This window comes from Hippoglossus hippoglossus, chromosome 17 (assembly GCF_009819705.1).
Source record: "Hippoglossus hippoglossus isolate fHipHip1 chromosome 17, fHipHip1.pri, whole genome shotgun sequence".
NCBI classification, from domain to species: domain Eukaryota; kingdom Metazoa; phylum Chordata; class Actinopteri; order Pleuronectiformes; family Pleuronectidae; genus Hippoglossus; species Hippoglossus hippoglossus.
In genome coordinates this window covers 11,353,713-11,377,582 of record NC_047167.1, presented here as the reverse complement: position 1 = coordinate 11,377,582, position 23,870 = coordinate 11,353,713, and the positions used below count along the sequence as shown (strand labels likewise).

Genomic DNA, 23,870 nt, shown 5'->3' with positions numbered 1-23,870 from the left:
CATTATATTTTGCACAAAGCCATAGAAGCAAATAGGTTATTCCAGTGCTGGAGTACTTACTGGTTTGAGGTTTGCTGTGGGTAAAGTAAAAAATGTTAATTTGAGTTAGAGGGATTGTTCACCAAAAAAGAAAATTCACTTATTATCTGCTCACCACTATGCTGATGGAGGGGTGGGTTAACTGTTTGAGTCCACCAAACAAAAACCAAATCCAATGCAATTGAAGTAAATGGTGTACGATTCAGAAAAAAACATACAAAATGCCTCCATACTGCTCCTGTGTTGTCATCCAAGTGTCCTATAGCCCAGACATTCAATTTCAACTCGAAACGGCGTCATTTATACTGTTTTTAGACTTAAATTTCCGCTGTTCTCCTCCTCATAGCAGTTCTCACAAGAACGCACACCAAAGGAGCAGAATGGAGGCGTTTTATGTTTTATTTTACTGTTTTTTTCTTCACATTTGAAGAATTGATCACCATTTATTTTAATTGTGTTTGATTTGGCTGCAACGTGGTTTACCCCTGAAACTTCAAAAGGGTTTTATGGACTCAAACACTTACATTTTTATTTTTGGGTGAACTTTAGCACTCATTTCTGTAGCAACATTCTCTTTGTATGCACATAATGTAAACTGGGGTGTATATAAGTTATTTTGACTCAGGGCTCCATCCCTTAGCTGAGACCAGTGTAATAACTATGGGCCGCCATTCAGTTTTCTCCAGCTTGTACTGTGAAAATGGGTCTTTTATTTTGGTAACAACAGGAAGTACACTGTGCACATGCGCAGTAGTTGTCATCAAACCAAACTCGTTCCTTCCTTTGAGCTCTTCCAGCCGCGCGTCGGGCGTCAGGAGGAAACATCACAGACAAAATGTTGACTAAAGTCATCGGTCAGAAGTACGTGGCCATCGCCAAGTCATGGTAAGATTTCCTTTTAACATCGCGTTCGTAAAGAAGTGAAGGAACAGACTCAGGACCGCCAGAATCTCAACGTGTCCTTGTCTAACATTAGCTGTTAGCTTAGCCGAGGTCATAGATGTAGGGACGAGCTAACTTTAGCTTCCTGTCAGCTAACGTCAGGTTAAAACTCAACACGACCACTTTAAATCAAACGAGCTGACTGGTCTCACTCGAAGAGTTGATGCTGTTGTTATCGTTCAAGATAAGACAGGAACAAATAGTGGATTAACCATCTGTGTCTCAAAATGTTTACTGGTCTGAGGGCAGCTGAGGTGAAGTGGAAAGGAACTAGCAACCGTTTCTATGTGAAGCTATAATGATAAATCCTATTAGTATTCAAGACAATAAACAAACTATTATTTAGGTTAATTTTGCTTTATTGAATTATATTAAAGAAATGTTTGTTGCCTGGGTGTTTGATATTCATTGTGCAAAGAATAACTTCCCTGTTGACAAATCGACTGGATCTTTCCTCTCAGAACCAAAGTCTGTCTTTAGCTTGACCTTGAGTAATATTAGTATTTGTGCCGGTTCCATAGAATCTCACCAACAGCATAATTGTGCATTGAACTTTCTACAATCACTTTAGTTGATTTTATTTTACATTCACTTTAAATATGATCAGTGTGGTAAATCTTCACCATCTTGACAGGATCCCCACCCTGGCTATATGGGGCGGCGTTGGAGGTGTCGCTCTTGTCCACTTCACAGACTGGAGGTTGTTTTTGGATTATGTTCCCATCATCAATGGCAAATTCAAAAACGATGAGTAATGGCAGCCAGGTAAGAGATGATGACTTCAGGTGTTCAGTGTTAGTAGAGGAGGTGGGAAGCTGAGTAAGGAAAACATTATCATGTGTAGATAGTATCATATTTGTTTTTGGAAATGGATCCACTGTTACTTCTGCACTCACTTTTCAAGCCGGAGACAATACACTGGCACTGCTGTCTGTTGTACATCTAAATTAGTTTTTGACTGTTAAAACTATTCAGTCATATTTCTTTCACGCTTTATTATTTAGTCAATTCAAAATGCTCTTGATCGATCTGTTTCTGGAAAGCTGGATAGTAAAAGATAATTACTCAGCAAATGTATAACAAGTTCTGCAAATTGTTTTTCCGCAAATTTACGGGGTGTTTGATTTTGATAAGGCCCACACCCATCTACGTGCAGCATCAAGGTCTATTGTGTAACTATGCAAGGCGGTGCTTGTGTTTGTTGAGATCTTTCTCCTGCAAAAATGACACACGAGGGTAGTACCTCTCACACAGGCTGTTTACATTTTATAAACTGGGGCAGACCTGCATATGGACACCACAGGCAGCAGTGGATGGAGATTCAACCCAATTTCTGATATTAATCCTTACTGGCCATTGCCTGAAATGACCTCATGCCTCCATCTGACAGAAATACTTTCCAAAAACTGTGAAGCACATATCACAGCCATATTGTAGCATTGTGACATATTTATTTATTTATTTATTTCAGCGAGCATAGTTGGGGTTGTAGTGCTGCATGCTCAGGGACGCACTTCCTTGTATACATACTTAATACAATAAAAAAGAGTACCTATAACATTTCTTTTATAAAAAGATGTGGGAAATCTGCTATTGTGTTTATCTTTCTAATGTCCAACATCTAATCTTTGAGTTTATTTGATGGAAATAAAGGACATGTCTGTCCAGTGGCCTTTGGCCTTCAGGTCTTTACATCCCCATAGAGACCTGCTGTGAATGTTTCCACGTCACGATGCATCATCAATTAGACATATTAATGAGTCTTTAACATGAATACCACGGGCTACCTCTGGAAAAAAAGTTATATAATCAGATGGCTTATTTTTTGGAACAATCACGTTGGCAAGATACTTGAGGGTTACATGTCTTCAGCTGGGACTCAAGGATTGAGTTAAACTCAGAGTCAAGAAACCAGGCATTTAGACCAGTCAGCAGACCAGAATCCAGGACAGTGTATGCATGTATGCATGTATGCATGTATGTAGTAGCTTCTAATAAGAAAGAAATATCATATTTAGTGTTGAACCTTTGGTTTCACCTTCAAATCTTTAAACTGCTACAAAACATTAAACGACTGCCATTCTTAAAGTCTTTAACAATGCTGCAACTTACTAATAAAGTAGATCTGCAACAGTAGATAAAAAAAATATATTTGGTGGCTCAATTATTTGAGCATGTCTTTTTAAAACCTGTGTTCTCGTAACTGAGTACGGCCGCTCATCTGCAGCTATAAAAACACTGATGGTGTTTGTTATTAGAGTGTGGATACCCGACTTAGTCTGGTGGGTTCGAAAATGATTTGAGAATGTGTTTGAAATGATATTTGGGTTCCGTAAGGTTGGCTGTTTCTTCCACCGGCTTTCTGCTGCATGTGGCTGTAATCAGGGAAACCAGTTCGATCAGTTCGGATACAAAATAAAGAAAGATGTCGGGTGTAGGTCAGGCTTGGGTTAATTTTCTCTGTGGCGGCTTCGGAAAAGTGTCTGTACAAATCATGTGTATCCTTACGCCCCAATTTTAACGAAATCACTCAAACTTTCTTTCTAGCCTTGATGTTTGATTGGCCTGTTCCTTATTCATTTTATTTTTTCTCTGCTTCCAGGTCAGTACTACTTTTTACTCAAAGACTTAAATAATGAACCGAAGCTGCTGCAGCCGGTACCTTGCACTGTTCACCTGCATGCCAGGCCACTGGAAGCCGGTCATCTTCACCCTGCAGCTCAGTCAACATCGACCTATTCACCACCAACATCCAGCTGAAATGCACCACGATTTGGCATTTCAACTTTTCCTCTGCCAAAACATGAATGGAAGGAAAATGTAAACGGGGGTGATAAATGGACTCTTAGTTTTTTCTTTTCCTGTTCAGTTTGGGGTCAGGTATTTATTTTTAATCATCAGTTCTGTGTGTGCCGTGGATCAAACCTGATTCACAAAATACAAATCTGTCCTTTATGTCATGCTGTAATTGTTTTGATGAGAATAAGTAAAATATATGAGATTTATCCTGTATTGCATTTGTGCATATTTATTCCACTTACAATGGGTTAACTGATTATGATGTTCATTGTTTCCCTGCTCTCAATATCATGTCAAATTACATTTATCGTTTCCACAATGCAGACACATGAGTGGAGCTTAGCTTTGGTCACCAATGATGTCACCGTACCACTGCTTCCTTTTATGTAGAAGTCATATCAAGTTGCTACTGTGAGACCCACGTGATCTCAGCATCAGGAAACTGACATATTTTCATGACATTATGTAACGTGAGCTGTCGACTGCCCAAATTAATAAAGTGAAACCCTCCACTCTGGAGACGCATGCAGCAGAGATAATATAAGATAATCTTCTTTGTGCATGAGCAGAGGACCACCATGTTTCACCTCTTGTTAAATTATGGTTGAACAGTCCATGGAAGACCCCAGGGTGGGTTGTAGGAGGGGAACTATTGGGAGGGGGCATTTAAAAACAAAAACAAAATATTCATAATTTGTCACTGGTGCAATAAAGATTTGTTTAAAAAAAAACACTTATTTAGTCAAAATGAGAATAAATCATAAATTCAGTTTGATGATTCCAGTATATTAGTGTCAATTAGACTTTATCCTGCAGGGGGCAGTAATGCACCTGGGAGCGCGTACACTGCCACATTACACCAGAAGAAGATCGCGCTGCTGTATGTGAGATCATTGTGCGGACTAGCCTTTACGGGGGTGTGGCGGATGGATTTGCGGCGCTCGTTCTGTGACGGGGCCGGCGGAGTGATCCACAGCGGCACAGGTCGCGGAGACAGACAGTGGGATCGATAACAAACGGAACTCGGTGAGAAAATTCATGACCGGGACGAGGAGCACAGAGCTGGCTTCAGATCTGCCGTGAGCCCCCGGTACAGGCGAGGAAAGCGGGACGCAGCGGGACCATGGAGAGGAAAAGGTGGGACTTTTAAAAAGGCGCAGATGTTACGGTGAAAGTTTGCGTGCAGGAAATAGACGCATGCACACACACACACACACGTCCTGTAATGGGGAAACACTCAGCTGCTAATGAACGCGTCCGTCTTATTTATTTACACTACAAGTCAATGTAGCTCAACTTTGGCTGCAGGGAGTTGTAGTTTCACCACACCGGGAAACTTTAAACTGCACTAATTGATATGCTAGCCGCCGGTTACGCTGACGTTATTGACGTTAGCGGCGCTGCTAGCTTGATTAGCTAGCTAAGTTTCATTGTTTACACACGCTTGACTGGCGGTGCGACGGGCCCCGCCACTCTCACCGCAGCTCGGACAGAAACATCCAGGATACAACACGGAGACAAAGAATATGTCGTCCCACGTGTAGCACACTGTTGTGCAATCTGCCCGCAAGTCTCTGAAACATCTATAATTAACAATTTTAAGGGGCAGCGAGTCTGTTTCTCAATTAGCAAACCGCATCAGCTAATGAATCCACCTCAGATCGTCTTATCTGACTCGCCTGAAGAACATCCACTCGAGTGTTTCTACTTATTCTCCACTTTGAAACACTGTGTGGGTTCGTACTAATGTGCTCTGTGACATCTGACTCCTTGTCATTGCGTCTGTAATGGAGGGAAAACCTTCCCCTCCTGATCCCTTTCGGAGATTGTTCACAGTGAGCTGACCGTAGAAAACTTAATCCAATTTGAGCCTGTGAAGAAGTCTCCACAATCAGAATGAACTGAGAAGTGGCCTCAGCTATGAAGAAGGTTAATCTATACCATCGTTTATTATCATTATTGTTATGATTTTGATAAGTCGTTGCCAACTCAAACAGGCAATAAAAGATAAGATAATCCCTGATTGGTCCCACAATAAGGAAATGAGATGCGTTTCAGCAGCAAAGAGCACAGTCAAAAAATAGGCATCGGTAATAAATAAGTAAATATGCAGTATATACACAAGGGAATATAAAGATGGAATTGAAATATATAATGTAAACACAATATTTACAGTGTGACGATGTGCACATCAGCCATTGAATGGCACATACGGAATGAGTGTTTCACAGTAAAACCTGTTAAACCTGATTTTTAGCGCAGTCCCAGAATTGGTTTGTGTGCTCTGTGCTCTACTGGGAGCAGAGATGATTATACAACCTAACAGGTGCAGGTAGGAAAGACCTGCTATACGTCTCCTTTAGACACTTAAGGTTAATTGGTCTGTCAATGAAGGAGCTGCCCAGTGCTGTGACTGGGTGGGATTGGGGACATGGCAACAACATGGGTTGGTAAGACAATTCACAGTGTTACTTTTTAATGTTATTGTTTGGTTATTTAATCGAATAATGGTATGGTTGTGAAGTGTTATGATCCATCCATCATCTACACCACTTATTGTTTGAGGGATGCACGAAATATACAGAGACAAACAAGCATTCACTCTCACATTCACACCTACAGTCCATTTAGAGTCTCCAAACTATCTTAACCCTGACCAGCATGTCTTTGGATGGTGGGAGGAAGCTGGAGTACCTGGAGAAATCCCACAAACACGTGGAGAGACCATGCAAACTTCACAGAGAAAGACACAAACCAAGATTCGAACCAGGACCTTTCTTGCTGCGAATAGTCATGTGATGCTGTTTTTTCTGTTTTTCTTTCTAGTATACCCGTTAAGTGCATTCTCAACAAGCCCCAGTTAGTCCGTGGTCTGAGTGGAAACCTACACCCAGATGTGAATGCCAGCCACTCCCGGGCTGGAAGGTCTCTCCTGACCAAAGTGCAGCGCAGCAGGCACAAGCATCACTACGAAACCAACCATCAAATCAGGGTGAGACTGTGTTTTGTATTATGGAGCATAAATGCCTCAAGTGGAGGGAAAATATACCCTTCAACAGAAATTAAGGTATGAAGGTTATTTTTGTTGCAAACCAACTGAGCACATGTGACAATGGAATTTGTACTTCTGGAGAGGAATTTGTTGGTGTGTGTGTGTGTGTGTGTGTGTGTGTGTGTGTGTGTGTGTGTGTGTGTGTGTGTGTGTGTGTGTGTGTGTGTGTGTGTGTGTGTGTGTGTGTGTGTGTGTGTGTGTGTGTGTGTGTGTGTGTGTGTGTGTGTGTGTGTGTGTGTTTGAAGTCAGATAAAAATGCCTTAGGAGTTGCAAACATGTAGGTTGTCTTTTCTCTCCCACAGATGCAACACAAAAGTTTCACATCAAATTCGTCATTACAAGTCCATAAACCCTGGTTTATGAATCCCAATCTGAGAAACTCCTGTTCTCATGTTTTTTTGGTACAGTTGCTGCAGCAAATATGGTTCAAAACACATTCACACACCTGTAAGCAAGAGTCTGAAGTCGTGGACAAAATGTGCACATCCACAAAAAGTCTGTCAATGAGGGTTTCACACAATATTTCTCGAATACTTTTTTCCTCTTGGATATTCTTCTAGTGCAAACACAAGTCAATATCTACGACCGTTTCAATCTACCACAAAAATTACATGTTCTGCGCTGTAACATTTTACGATAACAATAGTGTCTACAATGTCTTTATATATAAACCACCCCTTAGGCCTCTTCATGTTATTGTTTTACATAATTTAATCACAGTGGTTTTTATTGTGCTTTTTGAAAAAGACCTACAGAATAAGTTCATGTGTTCACACTTGTCATCAACCTGCATCTGGGGTGATCCGAACAGAATTGGAAAATGGGGCTGTACGAAATGACCAAAATCCTGATAGGTCATTTTGTTTCCAGATAACTGAGCATATTGTTACTTGTTGATCAAAAATAAATCAAAAACGTTTTATCCTTTCAACCATGTGAATTGGCTGTTAAGAGTCATTCTGTTCAGAATTAAGAAAATGAGCCACGGACCACAACAATTTGCAGTGGAAAACCCCTGCTGTACTGAGCCGGGTCGGCCAAGGACAAAAAATGTTAAAAGATGACAGAAACATTGTGAAGAAAAATGCAAAACGACAGTCTGACATCACCACCAACCTCCACAGGGCAGGAGGGAAAGTATCACAATCCACCCTCTGAATAAGTCGCTGACAGCAGAAATATAAAGGCCATATCACAAGGTGCAAAACACTCGCCAGCAGTAAAAAAATGGGAAGGCCAAAGAAGTACAGAGATGAGCCGCAAACATTCTGTAACAGAGTTTTATTGACTGGTGAGACAAAGATTAACTTCTAGCAAAGTTTTCAAAAGGCCAAAGTGTGAAGAAAGATGGGATCCAGTCATGATCCAGAACATAGAAGCATGTCTGTGATGAGATTCCTATAGTCACTAGACTTCAACCCAATAGAGCAGCATTTCATGTCCTGAAGAGGAGACTGAATTAAAAGTGCAACCATATCTTACTTACCTTTTGCTCACCTAAAAACAGGGCAGCCTGATAGAAAAGGTGTTTTTTTCCAAAGCTTTTTATCAAGTTGTAAATACTGTACCAATAAATTAAAGCTGAAACTCTGAACTCATGTTACATATTCATCTTTGGATCTTTAAACACAAATCTCCTCGGTGTGCATCAAAACCAAAATAATTGGCCTCGCTGTTCCCATGTGTTTGGGAGGGGGGGGGGGGGGGGGGGGGGAACTGCATCGTTTCTATTTGCAAAGACCAAATTTATTATTGACTCTAAAAGGTTTGAGGAAGCAATGTACTTCTCGTACCTTGTCTGCTGGAAATTACAAAAAGGAGAAATCCGAACAATACAGACCCTGTCTATTCCAGTGCATCCTCAATGCACCTGTACTTAAAAGCTATCCACTCAACTAAGACACTTGTTAATGCCAGGTATGAACACTTTCATTGTACCAAACAACATAATTTTTCCTAAGTTTCCCACGTGCCCTCTGGCAAACAATAGCTAAGATGTCATGAGACTTTGCCACAGGAGATATTCAGTACCATGTACAACTCACGTCATTTTAATATTTCTCTGAAAAGGTTTATTTAATCATGATAAAAAAATTGGTTAAATGATTCATGTTGTCATTTTCCTTACAGCTCAAACCTGATTTAAACACAACACTACCAGTTCGACAGACAGCATCCATCTTCAAACAGCCGGTGACCAAGGTAACAAATCACCCCAACAACAAAGTGAAGACAGACCCGCAGAAAGCTGTGGACCAACCCAAGCAAGTAAGTCTGAGAGCAGTCAACGTGCACATTTCAGTTCTCTCTCAGTAAAAAGTTAAACTGCATGAGAGTTAAAGGAATCAGCTTTACCTGCAAATTGAAATTTGAGTCATTTCCTCAGAGTGGAAAGCCTGGTGATTTGTCAGGACTTTCTTTTTAGTATTGAAGGGTTAATTTGCCCTGAAGCAGATATCTGTATACACTTCACAAAAAAGCATTATTTCAGTTTGGAGAACATTGTGTTAAAAACCTAACAAGGCCCTTTGTTTTCTTGGTTTGCTTCAATCTTCAGCTGTTCTGGGAGAGGAAGCTGAGCGGCTTAAATGCATTTGATATTGCGGAGGAACTGGTGAAAACTATGGATCTTCCCAAAGGTTTACAGGGTGAGAGTAACAGACAACATGACTGCCATGTATAATTCAAAGTAAGAGTTTTCTACAAGCTTAACATGTCCCTCTGCTTTTTTGTTTTACTGTCCTTAGGTGTTGGGCCTGCATGTTCAGATAAAACACTGCTTTCTTCCATCGCCAGCGCGCTGCACACCAGCCCTGCACCCGTCACCGGACAGCTCACTGCTGCGGTGGAGAAAAATCCTGGAGTGTGGCTGAACACATCCCAGCCTCTTTGTAAAGCCTTCGTAGTGACTGATGATGACATCAGGTAAGAGGTTCACATGTGCAACACAGCGGTACCATCATTGATCTATGTCAAGTAGTTGGTACCAGTGGTGCAGGAAGTACGCAAACATTTACTCAAGTACAAATACATAGATAAAAATGTACTCAAAAGTACCACATTATATTTTGTTATGTAAGGTAGAAATATATTTCAACTTTTTTTGTAAGTAAATATGCTTTCAAAATATACTTAAAATATTCAGAATAAAAGTACTTGACAAGTGTGACCCCCATAGTTCACTGTTTAAATGCGCCCCTCATAAATTCTAGATACCAAGTGTCTGCCCAATGTGTGTCTGCCCCAATCCTGAAGCGGCGATCCACCGCTATAAAATAGATTTTGCAGAACATGTTTTGGTAATAACTGACTCGACTTTAATCAAGTACATAGTCTGACTGGCTGTGGAAGATCCACTGTGCTGTTGTTGTCCTGTCTTGCTGCTTTAAATCTGGTTCAGTGTGGTGAGTGTCCCTGCTGTCACTCAAACCAAAACTTAAGGCTTAAATTGCACTGTCTGTGTTTTGCTGGGATGCTATTTAAAACAACCGAGTAAATATTGTGCACAGTGACTAAAAACATGAAATAGCTATACATGCAGTTCTTATGAGGATGTTGTAACGAAATCCTTTTGCACCTCAAGTATTTCCCATGATAGGTTTGTAATTCCTTGCTGCTAAGTTTTATTTATTTATTATTATTTATTTATTACAGGAAGCAGGAGGACATGGTGCAGAGTGTGAGGCGGCGGCTCGAGGAGGCTCTCATGGCCGACATGTTGGCTCATATAGAGGACACCACTGCAGCCGCAGCAGCAGCAGACAAAGTAGAAGAGAAGGTTGAGCAGGTGGACAAGGAGGAATCATAGCCAAGGTACGCTAATGATTAGTGTGTAGCTGCCATCATCTTGTATTTCTCTATCCATTTACAAACTTTGATTATCTTACACTCTAAAAAGCTTAAGTACTCAGCTAAACCTGTAACCTGTCTCTTTCTCATCTCTCCTACAGGCCCGACGTGATGTTTGCTGGTAAACTGGTTTTATTTTCCCACAATTGGCTCCATGAAGATTTTTTTTATAAATGTTTACACGAAGTAGACCCTAAGCAGAAGTTCTGCAAGTCTTGTTAACATACACAAAAATCTGTTTCTTTTCTTCTTTTTTATATTTGACTATGTAACCCTGAAAGGGTACTTTGAGTTTAAATTTTTACCTCTGTATGACAGTTTTGGATGGTGCTCAATGCAGTGTTACACTCAGTTAACAGCTGTTCAAGCTCAAAGTTAAAAACACAAACCTGATGTATGTGAATGAAAAGTGTGTGTGTGTGTGCGTGTTTGTGTGTGTGTGTGTGAGAGAGACACGTATCAGTTCATGTTCAGAACCTCAAGTGTGTTCCTTTTTAACTGTTCAAGAAGAATATGTTGCTCTTATATTTGAACTCTGGCACTGTAGGTAGTGTTGTGTAGGTTGCAGTATGTTTACATGCACGCAGCACTCATGTGGCTGTGAATAATCATATTGAGCTCATTTGATAAAGGTTTTACAGTTCAAAGTGCTGTTATTTCTCCTGATAACCTGTGTTTACATGGTTTTCCAAGTTTAAGTCCGGGGTGGGCCCATTTAATTTTGAGAAAATCCTTCAAGAGGCAAACTCAATGATTGAACGCAAATATCACACTAACCTCTCTGATGACGTCTGATGTCAGATGGTAGTGATCATGCAACTCGCAGCTGGTTTTTTAGGTTCGTGACGGTCAGTCTTGAGCGGAACACAGTCTTTGCAAGGTTCAGCTTTGAAAACGCTGCTCTCAGCCACATGTTGTCACAAACTGAGATGCAAACGTCACTACATGTCTGCTTAGAATTAGGAATTTCCTCAGGACGCACATACAATTTATAAAACTCCTGCAGAAATTGTGGTGGCTTTGAGCTCATTGTTGCTTTGCAGTTTGATCATTTTATGTTATAGGTCGTCAGGCACATCAGCTGGTTCCACATTAAACAGCTTAGCGAATGTGATGTTTGTTTACCTTTCATGTCCTGAAACAATCATCAAACGCCTGAAGGAGTTTTGCAGACTCTCCAGCGTATTCAGATGTCCTAGCAGGCTTTTGTTGTTGCAGAGCAGGAAAGTTCAGTGTTGCCCCCTTTCTAGTTGCAGTTACCACAGCTGTAATTGCCCCACGTTTGAAAGCAAAGAGCTTAGAGGCTGGTGGGGACTTTGGAGCTTGAGGTTGTTGGTAATGTCTGCCATGAAAGCCAGATCACTCTGCCACTTGCTATCACTCAGTTGCATGACAGGTTTTCCCTTCGTCTCCATGAAGTGTTTTACTTTCTCCCTGGCAGTGTTGGCATATTGCCTTGATTCAACCATCGCACATCTCAATGATAAACCAGACCTTTGAACTCTCAGGCTGCCTCATTAGCCTCTTGAACTGGCAGCTGTACGGCCCTCACGTTGTCATAATACCAGTGTGATCCAGGGAATATGACTGATGTGTTTATGTTTGAGACAGTAGCATACATCTAAATCACTTTCATTGATACTAAGATTATTTAATGTTTTGACCAATGCCACGAATTCCCTTCTGCCATGGCTGAGACCTTGTTGCAAATCAAAACCGTATTAAAGTTAATCCCCACCTATCATAGTGCTGTGCATGGCTTGCTAAGACAGCCATTCCTCCCTCACGTCCTAATCAGCAGCGATCCCACGCACAAAAATGTGTTTGTTATGTCTGTTGTTTCATCGCAGGCCAGAGAGAAAAAACTGGGAGTTTCTTGTGCTGTCGTCAAGTGTTTTTTTTTTCTGTTTTTTATATATCTTGTGCCATATCAGTAATCTGTTTTGCAGAAGCTTTTTTCAACAAACTGGCAAACTGGAATACTTTACTTAGCAATTAGCCTGTTCACCACAAAAACTGTCTATATGTCACTTTCTTGTGAACTCTGCTCAAGAGTGTTTACTTTATCCAAGAGCTTTTGTCCTTGCAACTCTTCTAGTTAAACATGTTTCCAGCTGTGATGATGCTCGAGATCAGACTTGTTAAACATTGAGAATTGACCCCACATACTAAACACACCTGCTTGTCTTTTCACTTCAATTTTCTTTCCTTTTTGTCCATTTCTCTTGGAAAGCATCTGCATCTGCTTCTCTTGAGAGTTGCCATGATGCTTGTCAGCAATGATTCGTAATGTGTGTGTCTAGAGGTGTGTCTGGGACCTGACTGGCATACAACCAGAAAGGGCCAGACTGAAGGACACAATATTCTGCTATTATTTTTGTTTTATTGAAAGAAAAAAAAAAATTTGTTCCCTTTTTTAAAATATTTATAAATTGTCTGACGGGCTTATAGGGCTCGGAGGCCGTAGGTCCCCCACCCCTGGTTTAAGCCATGTTATTTGTTCTGACAGAAAAATTGTCAGTATTGTTTTGCCATGTTTGATTTTATTCAGTAAAGGAAAATGTGTGTACCGTAAGAAAATACAAAACAACAAATGCAACGCTCATGTACCTCATAACCTGGTGTACTGTACCTCATTACAAGATTCATTTTTGTCTCTGTATCACTGTGACACTGTTGAATAAATACAGCTGTTTTGTTATTGGTGTGTGGGTCAGTTATTACCTCATCAAAGTAGGTCATGTTTTTGTATGCGTTTGTTTGTTATTCAGCAGGATCATGCAACATCTGCAAAACTGATTTCTGTGAAATTTTGTGGAGGGGTGGGGCATAACACAAGAAAGCATCCATTAAGTTTTTGTGCGAACTAGGTAGTGTATCTATTATTTTAGTTTTTCACTTTCTTTAAATATGTGAGATGGGCCATTTTTCAAAATGTCATTGATTTGTTTATGGGACTGATATTTATGAGTGTGAGCAATTTGGTGCAGATCCAAATAAAAATCTGGATCTAGTGAATTTAAATGTGGATTCATAAGGGGACTGATACACTGGGTGGAGTAATGTGCTTTACTGAGTGACATTCTAGTGGGGGGTTTTCTCCTTTGTTATTACCTTTCATATACTTTGGAGGCTGAGGAAGATGGATTCTCATTTTAGGCCGGAGGGTTGTTTTCTTTAAAGGTCATCATTACATTTTCAAGCCTGTCTGAAAATGATACTCATATAAACTTCTGAAATGAAGGAAAAATAAATCCACAGCCTTCCGACACAGGTAAGATGAGGCAAAACAAGAATGTGTCTTTTTTAATAGTAAATTATTTGTGTCGTCAAAGAGTGATTTTGGCACAAATAAAGAAAGGCATCATTTAACAAGCAAGCATGCACAGGAGGAATAATCACATTGAACAGGGACACAGTGTACACGGAGGGGAAGGCCCTGCTCACCATCCTCAGTCCCAAGAACCAGAGGTGACTGGGCCTTTTCTGTCAGAGCTCCCACTCTGGAACAATCTCTGTCTGACAAACGCCTTCTCCTCTTAAATTGCCTCTTAAAAACACATCTTTATGAGTGTGCTTTTTGAAAATTCTGATCTTTGCAAATATTTTAATTATTTCATGTTATCTTATTTCTACTCTTTTCTCGTCTGAAACATGTTTTATTTCTGTATCCGTGCTGTAATGCTGTGTGATCCATCAAATTGCTTTTAAATTATTTTGTATTGTTTCAGTTTTAAATGAACCACCTTGTAACTGTGTTTTGTAAAGGTGCTATATAACTGCAGTTCATTGTTATCATCGTTACACAACTCTTTGTTGTATCGGCATGCGAGTATAGACATAAACCTCACATATAACTGATATATTTTACTCATGACACTAGAATGGGGGGTGCTTTGGGTTATTTATTTGTAATTCTTACGTTTTGACATGAAATAATTGCCCATCTGTGATATTTTAATTTGTACATAAATGCACACGCACACACTGCATGAGCATCCTCCAGTGCAGGAGCAGCCCAAAACATCTCATTGGAAGCCATGATGAACACACCCAGCCGTGAGCACAATTTATCGGGACCCGCACCAACAGGAGGGGGATCGAACAACCAGCGTCCCGCAGACACAATGGCTGTGACAGTGGCTTTGCGTGGATGCTGCTCTCCTCCTGCTGCATGTGGCCTTTGAACCCATTGTTGTGTCGCGGGTGACGTCAGTGCCGTGTGCGGGAGACGGAGCGGCGTGCGCCTGGCGAGACAAAGGCGGCGGAGCGACCGGGGTCAGGCAGCAGCAGCAGTAGCAGCAGCAACAGCAACAGCGGCAGCGGCGGCGGCAGAAGCAGCAGCAGCAGCAGCGCGGAGCCGAGAATCACTGCTTTATTTTTTAACTAAAAGGTAACTGCTACCCTCCAGCCGCTGTGTCCCTGACGGTGAACCGCACGCGGAGCCAGTGACTGTGCTCGGAGGAAAGGCTTCTCTCTCCAGACAGAAAACAACACAACGGTGCCCTCTTTGCGTTTTTAAACGTTTTTCTCCTACGCCCCCCATTTAGCTAGTTAGCTAGCCCGCTAGCTCCCTAGCGCCGCTGAGCTCCGGTCTCCTCCTCCTGGCTGCTTCTCATCTTTCCCCCCACCGAGAGCTGGACTGCAGCCGAAGACAGGAGCCCGTCGACAAAGGCAAGAGAAAGTAAGTTCGTGTGGTTTCAGTACTTGTTTAATTTAGAAAATTGAGCTCGGCTGCCTTTGAGAAAGAGCCCAAGTTGGACTGACAGCGCGGAGCTAGCAGCTAGCTGCGGTGCTCCCAAACAAAGGGGTCGACAACGTGACTGAGTGCCGACTGTGTGGAGTTAGCCTGCTAGCTTCGGCTGCTGGAGCTAACAACAGCTCGTCTCCTCGTTTTATTTACATGTTGTTAGAAGCAGCGGCTCACACAGCGGCAGCTGCAGTTAGAAACACGAAGGGCTTTCATGTCGGTGTCTCGAGGTAGTTTGTTGACTTGTGTCAAAGCAGGTTCAGCTTTATTCTGGAAACACAAGCAGCCCGGATGGTCTCAGTTGTCAGACAAGAAGCAACAACAGACAAAGCGAGGCGCCCAAATCAACACTACTACAGTCTGCTGGTGTTTATGAATGATCCGCGGCTTCACGCTGCTCACCGCCACCTTGTTATTAACGAGAAACTAAACTCTTAACTTATCATTATTATTATTATTATTATTATTATTATTTTGTTTTTTTTTTCAGGTGGAAAGAGATCACTCCCAACAAACAGGCATCCGTGATCTGATGTGAGATCCACGGAGACACTATGCCTAGCCCTTTATTCCACCCCGAGATTATGGACCACGACGTGGTGATCAGCAGCCAGCACAATGGGGTCGGTCTGCCCCGAGAGACGGACCATGAGTCCCGGGATGAGGATCACCAAGAGGCGCTCCGCTTCGCCCTGGACCAGCTGTCACTCATGGCCCTGGAGAAAGTGGACTGTGGGGGCGGACTGGCCGACTCTCTGGACGGGACCTCGGGTCCCGCTTCGGAGGGCTGCAACGGCGTCGGTGGAGGGGGCTACATGGACCTACAGATGCTGGAGCATCCCGGTGGGTCGCGGGACTCGCCCTCATCCTGCTCCCCATCCCCAGAGTACTACGGCTCGGGCGGGTACCACATGACCGGCTCGCACCCCATGCTCCACGGGGAACAAAGCTCCGTCCTCTGCAGCAGGAAAAGAAGTGTCAACATGACTGAATGTGTGCCTGTGCCCAGCTCCGAGCATGTGGCTGAAATAGTAGGAAGACAAGGTAAGATGAGTGTGTCTTTGTGTTGTTGTTGTGGTGATGATGATACGTTGTGTACGTGTATGTGCAGCTTGTTGAGGCAGCATGCAGCCTGGTGGTTCTTTGTTTGGGTGGCTCCTTGTTTTGGAGGGGGAGGAGGGGGGGATCTGTGAAGTTGAATTAGCCTGCTCTCGCTACCCTGCTCTCCCTGCACTAACAGCATGTGTCTTTAACGCCACCATAACGCGATCACTCCGTTAAAAAGCCAAACCTGCTGTATTTACATGTGCTTTTGAGCGATATCCAGACAATGCGTTGACAAGAGTGTGTGGTTGGGGAGTAGGAGGGAGGGAGGGAGGGGGAGGGGTGGGAGAGGGTCAGACAAAGCGGCAGATTGTCGGGAGTCTGGACATGTCTAGCTGCCTGCACCAAACAAAGGAAACACACCGAGACCTGCTCGTTTAGCCCTCAACACAGCAGAAGGGGCACATTGAGCTCATATTCACAACTCTGTGATACGTGTGTCAGATCTTTGTTGTCTGAGCTGAGCAGATTTAGGCAGAAACACAAACACGGGACTGGGCGGTGTTACGCCCTGCACCCAGTCTGCTGCCGCTGCCGCTCGCCTCCGAGACGCAGCCTTCATTTCTCCCACTTCACGCGTCTCTATTGTTTCTCATCCACACGTGCACCACTCTTTAACCGCGGCCCGGGCTGTGGGGCTGTGGTTTTACCTGTGGCGGCCGCGGCAGCGTTATGGCATTGTTCTCTTTGTTTGAAAAAGCCATGCTTTCTGCTTCCCACAATGACATCACACTCCGAGCGCCCTATTGGTCGCCGGGAACCGAGCGTCCATATTTAAAGAAACAGGAGCACACGGGAGGAGGCGCCGCTGGAGGAGGCGACATGAGTTGACACAAGCAGTGCAGCAGCCATTGAACACTATATATATATTTATTTATTTATATATTTATTTATATATAAGTGCAGACATGCTGCTTTTACTTGCCCCGGTTACAGATCTATAGGGAAATTCCCGTGTTACAGCAGCATTGTTTCAAATATAACAGCAAAACTGCACAAAATGTAAATAACATAAAATATGTTTATGTAATATTCATATGAATTGATTTGCATATATTTGGTATATTTGCAGCAGGAAGTGCACAAAGACATATTTTGAGTGTTGCAGATTGATTTATCTGTAAATACATACATTTGAATATGATTAGTCCTGATATTAAATATGACATCTGCAGGAGTTCCACCTCTCTAGAATTTGTTTTTCTAAACTATGATTTATACACAATGGATTCCACTGCACTGATTCACTATTTGTCCACATTTTCACACAATCACAATTATTTATAGGTGCAGGCAGGTTAAACAATATTCCTTCAATAAACGTTTGGTTTTTGTCTCAGCGGTTTTTTATCGTGGTTTTCATTCAACTTGTCATTTTAAAGGCTGTGGTTTATTGCACTTTTGAACTCTGCTGCTTAGAGTTGAGAAGTCGTTTAATGCCCAGTTTGTTTTAGTGAGGGGAGATTAAATAGAAACTATCACAAACTAAAAATCACAAAAACTGGACCTTGCGACCTCAGTGAAAAGATTTGTTGCAGGGCTCTTGTATCATTCGTTTTAATAAATGGTTGACTGAGTGTTAATAAACACTTTGTTTACACAACATAATGACACACGTGTGGTTATTTGAGTGTTTTTGTGTTTAACTCATAAAACCAATGTCTTTGCTTCTTCTCTCGCCATCTTCCAGGTTGTAAGATCAAGGCCTTGCGTGCCAAAACAAACACCTACATAAAGACTCCAGTGAGGGGCGAGGAACCCGTCTTCATCGTGACAGGACGCAGAGAGGATGTGGAGATGGCCAAACGTGAAATTGTCTCTGCGGCCGAGCATTTCTCTATGATCCGGGCGTCCCGCTGCAAAGCTGGCGCACCCGGAGGGGGAGGCTCTCTTCCTGGACCACCACACCTTCCTGGACAGACCACCATACAGGTACAGAAACCCCTGGGACTTAGTTATCATCCTCCTTTTTTTTTTTTTTTTTGTCTTACTCTTGCCAACTAATAAAGAAATTATTTGATGTTTGTTTTATTATCATCTCTACGAAGTAAAGTTTTAGTTTTTCAGTCATTAAAGTCAGTCCTTCTTTGTGTATCGTTGATCCAGGTGAGGGTGCCCTACAGAGTTGTTGGTTTAGTTGTTGGACCAAAGGGAGCAACTATCAAGCGCATCCAGCAGCAGACTCACACCTACATCGTGACGCCCAGTCGAGAGAAGGACCCCGTGTTCGAGGTGACCGGGATGCCGGAAAACGTGGACCGAGCGAGAGAGGAGATCGAGACCCACATCACCCTGCGAACTGGAACCTTTGTCGACCTGCAGGGAGACAATGACTTCCACTCCAACGGCACCGATGTCAGCCTGGAAGGCCTGGGCTCTCTGAACGGCGGGCTGCCAGCATCTCTGTGGTCCAGGGCTAACAACCACCATTCTGGCCCTCCTCCCCCTACATCCTCCCCTCCTGCCACTGCTCCCATGTCCATGCACCACTCCTCCAGCCGAAAGGTGTCCTCCTCATCCACCTACCAAGCGCACAACGGCGGTATGAACTCGGCGGAAAGCTTCAGCACTGCCCGGAAAGCCAACGAGGGAGGCAGTCCCACTAGCCCTTTTAGCACAGGCTCCAGCAGCACTGGAGGAGGGTTCACGTTCGGGGGTGACTCCACCCCGGGGCTGCCCTCCTCAGATGAACTGGGCTTTGAGTTCAGTGCTGCCAATATCTGGGCTCCTTTTGCAAATGGTGGAACAGGCAATAAGACAGCCGGCTCCTCCCAGCAGCAGCAGCCTCTACGTCGCAACAGCAGCGGGCTCAGTGGCGGCGCCATCACTCCACGATTGTCTCCAACTCTGCCTCAGGACGCAGGTGTGGGCCCTATGGATCACCCTCTGGCCCGTCGTGCACAAAGTGATCCCCTCAGCACTCTCTCCTGGCTCCAGTCAGGCAGCGCAGGAGGCGGCTCCTTCTCTGGAGCATCCAGCTCCAGCTCCGGGGGCTCGTCAACAGGTTACTCCTCCTGCTCGGCCTCCTCCCTGCCCGGCGGCTCCCCAACTGACTCCGAGGGAGGCAGCAGTGGCGTGGGCCTCAGCTCTGGGATCCTGAGTCGACTGAAAGGCGGCTCTGGGGTGGCGGGCCTGGTCGGCGTCGGCCCCGGGGTCAACAGGGACTGCTTCGTGTGTTTTGAGAGCGAGGTGACGGCAGCCCTGGTGCCTTGCGGCCACAACCTGTTCTGCATGGAGTGTGCCGGGCAAATCTGCCAGTCAACTGAGCCGGAGTGCCCTGTCTGCCACACCCCCACCACACAGTGCATCCGCATCTTCTCCTAAGAGATCGGGGATGGGGGGTGTAATAAGAGGGGTGGGGGGCAGGAAGAGGACTGGGGTGGGGCACCAGCTGTGGCGGTGGCGATGGAAGGATTCACACTAAAACCCTTCACACACATGACGGACCATAATAAATACATTAATAGAGATGATGATACTATACGGATGTTGATTTATTACTGATATCTGTCAAGATGAATAATAACAATAATAATAATAATGACTTATTTTAAGAGTGAAGTTACTAGAAACTGGTCTGCAGACATTGGGGCTCAGACAGTCTCTCGGCGGTGAACTTTATGGAAGGAAACTAGTGTCTTATCTCTCTTCAGGCCTTCATTTTGAGCCGGAGCAGCGTGCACCACTGGCCGCCGGTCCGTCTCCACATTTCTTCATCCTGGCTTCTTCAGATCTCTGCCTGCTTTCTCTCTCACAGCCTTTCCTTTTTGACACTTTTGTACTTAACAGATATTTTTCGATGAAGCTGTCACTGAGGCCTGCACTTTTCTACTCCTTATTTTAATGTTCTTGACAAGACGCAAACGGTTGCAACCAACCTCCCCCCACACCACCACCACTCGAATTTCTCCTCCGCTCTCATTCATGCTGTTTGTGACACGAAGCGGCGGGGTGGCTGTTATCCTCTTAAGCTTGGAACTTTGACAAAGGTCGGCATGTAGTCAGGCACCTAGTGGAACAATGTGCCCGAGGGACCTCTTAAGGATGAATTCCTTGTTTCTCGTTGCCACAGAAGAAAAATTAGCCATCAGTGATGCCAAATGAATGCTATAAATAGACGTCTTGTTATTCTAGATCAAACTCAATAACGTGTTGGATGAATTTGGATGAGTCTGCCCCACATTTCAAATGTGGCCGCTGCATCGATTCATATTAATTTTATCCTCTTGAATAAGTCAGAAACGTACCATTAGTGATAATGAAGGCATGTGTCTGAGGTCTGTACGTATGGGCTGCCTGACAATCACTTCACATCTCTCTCTCGCACGTACAAGTGTGAGAGTAACGCCCGCTCATGCTGTTCTTCACCTCTGCATTGTTACCCCCCCCCCCCCAGCTTCACTCTCACTCCTATAGGAAGCCGACGCTCTGATCCATCCACACCGGGACACTTTCCTCTCACATCCTGTCTGTTACACTCAGATCGACTCATTTCGTGTTTTCTACTTGTGTTTGACTCTTGACTGTCGAGTGTGTGGCTTACAGACATGTTTTGAACTCTAGGATCAGATAGGGCTTTTCTGATGTCACACGTGAATGTTTTTGTCCAGGTTAAGGAGAGACGTTCGCTCCTCCCACATGAAACAATAACAAGGGGCTCGATTTGAAGCATTTTTTTTTTTTCATGCACTGTAATCCTCAGCCCCTCAAAAAAAGCAAAATGTTAAAAAAAAAAAACTAAAAAAAAAAAAATAGCCAAAAAGAAACAGCTCTTACTGTTTTTGTTAAGTTTTGGTCTTCCACCCCACTCTCACAGCAAAGCTGTATGGCACTCTCTCAGATGACACACTGTCATGCCCATATAGCGCTGTACTCCTGGCCAAATGTAGTGCACTATATGGTTAGCTGTTTGCGATTTGTCCTGTGTTTCATAGCATTACTGGGTAACTCCTGAGGCGGTCGTGTCCTGTTTTTGTCTTTGTGTTTTTAAAGAGTTTGCAGTAACTGCCTCCTATAGTGTTAATACTGTACGGACAATTTGGGGCGACGTCGCCGCCACGGTACGTTTTTGTGGCCCTTCCGAACATTTCATGGAATCAGCTCATACAATGAGACAAGCCATGACGATTTAATTCAAACGACACACACCTAATTCTTAAGGGCTTCCTCTGACACAAACACACACACACGCAATCACATGTTTCACACAGTAGGAAAAGAATCAACGTATCTTTTATGGCAGCTAGTAGCTAGGTCATCCAGGGCTTCCAGACACTCTGTGTTCAAATCCCAGCAGCTGCAGAATGTTTTGCTTCTTATTCCGCTGTTTTTTCTTTGATTGTCCCTTCACAGTCATCACATTCAGATCCTGTTGAGCACAGGGCAACGCAGTCACAGTGCGTCCTGCTCCCCAGACGTGCTCGCAGATCAGGGCGGGGTTTTTAATATCAAGGGAAAAAGGGTAATCTATACTTGAGTAATAATTGGTGAAAACGGGCAGTAACTGCTGTGCTCTGGTGCTCCAGCCAGCGCGACCTTCAACTTATTTGCTGTCTTGACTGTCTGTGTGCTGCTTTGGTGACGGGGGCAGTGGGAATCTAATAAGCAGCTGTCCTGGTCGAGCGCAGCAGACGATTCATTTAGATTCCACACATGTAGGAACAAATCGGCCCAGGAGCTGAACTGGTCGTCTGCCTGAAGGTTATCCCATGGTGCTTTGGTGCAACTCCCTACTGAAAGCCGCTGACAAACCAATGAACCGCAGTTGATAGCGGGAGAGTTTAAGTTCTCTGAAGAATCTCCCGCAGCGTCCCACCATAGACCCGACAACCCCTGTTTCTCATTCTCGTCGAAACCGGTAACCCATCCCCTCGCCGGGTTCTGATCTCGAGTGTCGAGCCCCGTACCCGTGCACGCTCAGATCAGACCCAGGGCTGCGAATGTGTCTGAGTGACCAGATCAGCTTTGACCGCTGCGTGCGTCTGTTGAGGCCGATCTCAAAGCCCATCTCCAAACTGTCCAAGTCGCCGTGTTAAAGAAATAAAAATGTGTTGTGTTTTTTTGCCAGATAGGTTTATTGAGATTCCTGGTGCTGCACTGGGATGTTTCTGGCCAATGAGAGAATGTTAGGGTTTTAATGTACAGTAGATTAATTGTTTAAAAGAAAAAGGTACCATTTTTTTTTTTTCAGATTGACTGCTGATTTTACTTTTTTAGCCAAATGTTCCCCCTCCCCCATTTCCTTCCTAAAGGTTTGAAAACAGGGTTTCCTGAGGCATGCTAGCCAGTGACCTCTGACCTTTTTTGTGATTAGAGGGGGGATGCAAAGAGAGCTATGCCAGTAAGGGGTGACACACTCCCCTCAAGCCTCCGCTCTCCTATTTTTGCTTTAAGTCTCTTTGTATGCAGAACCAAAATGTAAAACGTCGGCTAACTAGGTTTCAGTCCTGACCTGTGCGTGTGTGCATATGTGTGTGTGTAAATACCCTGAATACAATCATTGGGATCTCGTTTTCAAAGGCAAAATGACTTAATTGAAGATAAGTGTAGTTTCTAAAGAACATGTATCATTATTTGTAAGTTAACCATCTGCATGTCTTCAAGCCACCTGGCATTAGCTAATAATTTTTAAGATTTAAAAGAAAAAAAAACTTTTTATACATTTTATTTTTTACAATTTATTTGCTTACCTAAATATCCCAGACAATAATGTGACCCTTTTTATTACTTCAAATTTATTTTTATTTTCCATTTTTTATTTTCCTTATTTCCTGTGTACTACATATAGGCAATTTATAACAAAATGAGAAAACTATTGAAGAAATTTTAAAATTGAAATATATTTTATTTGAAAGTTTATGGACCTTTTAACCGTGACCCGGGAAAATTGTATAATCATATAATTTGAGCTGACTTGACGGTTATGAGAAATGTATCAAGAGTTTTATTTTTTATGCTTCTTTAATAAAGTCTTGTTTTTGGTTTCATTTTTTACTGTAAAATAAGAAACTTGTAGTTTGTGTCTTTCTTCTTCTTTTTCTGCTGAGTGCGGCAGAGTGGAGCAGCTGCCCTCTTCACCACATGGTGGCAGTAGAGATGCCTGCATCAGAGCCGCAGATCCAACTATGACTAATATGGGTGTGAAATCTGCAGCTCACACATTTCTCTCTTTACAAATATTAAATGATACAAGAGCCTGAATCTAATGTTTGAATAGAAATCCAGGTTTGTCAGCGCAATGCAGAAATGATGCGTCGAAGGAAACTTTACTAAAAATCTATTTGATTAAATTCTCTCATGAAGCCTTTGTATTGGAAGAACTCTGAGTTTTTCTCT

The 23,870-nt window shown here is 43.3% G+C and overlaps 3 protein-coding genes and 1 long non-coding RNA gene across 5 annotated transcripts; all 4 read left to right on the top strand.

The window, feature by feature from the left end:
- Window positions 1–791: 791 nt before the first annotated feature.
- Window positions 792–3,993, top strand: LOC117778669 (cytochrome b-c1 complex subunit 10). Its single transcript, XM_034614413.1, has 3 exons — window positions 792–924; window positions 1,616–1,746; window positions 3,584–3,993. Exons 1-2 carry the CDS (start codon window positions 875–877, stop codon window positions 1,734–1,736), a joined length of 171 nt encoding a protein of 56 aa, XP_034470304.1. The 5' UTR covers window positions 792–874; the 3' UTR covers window positions 1,737–1,746; window positions 3,584–3,993.
- Window positions 3,994–4,689: 696 nt separating this feature from the next.
- mbd3a (methyl-CpG binding domain protein 3a) lies at window positions 4,690–13,382 on the top strand. Its single transcript, XM_034614555.1, has 7 exons — window positions 4,690–4,917; window positions 6,607–6,772; window positions 8,963–9,100; window positions 9,390–9,480; window positions 9,580–9,757; window positions 10,487–10,645; window positions 10,783–13,382. The coding sequence occupies exons 1-6, from the start codon at window positions 4,904–4,906 to the stop codon at window positions 10,638–10,640; spliced, it is 741 nt and encodes a 246-aa protein (XP_034470446.1). The 5' UTR covers window positions 4,690–4,903; the 3' UTR covers window positions 10,641–10,645; window positions 10,783–13,382.
- On the top strand, window positions 7,055–8,276 carry LOC117778773. Its single transcript, XR_004616839.1, has 3 exons — window positions 7,055–7,224; window positions 7,285–7,289; window positions 8,227–8,276. It is a non-coding gene; the product is annotated as an uncharacterized LOC117778773 (long non-coding RNA).
- A 1,301-nt stretch (window positions 13,383–14,683) lies between the features above and the next one.
- LOC117778769 (RNA-binding protein MEX3B-like) lies at window positions 14,684–23,537 on the top strand. 2 transcript variants are annotated; one of them, XM_034614553.1, is made up of 4 exons: window positions 14,684–15,365; window positions 15,922–16,475; window positions 18,226–18,467; window positions 18,642–23,537. In XM_034614553.1, exons 2-4 carry the CDS (start codon window positions 15,986–15,988, stop codon window positions 19,857–19,859), a joined length of 1,950 nt encoding a protein of 649 aa, XP_034470444.1. In that variant the 5' UTR covers window positions 14,684–15,365; window positions 15,922–15,985; the 3' UTR covers window positions 19,860–23,537. The 2 variants fall into 2 exon arrangements, with proteins under 2 accessions (XP_034470444.1, XP_034470443.1); XM_034614552.1 differs by having other exon boundaries at window positions 14,708–15,365; window positions 15,912–16,475.
- The last annotated feature ends 333 nt before the right edge of the window (window positions 23,538–23,870 follow it).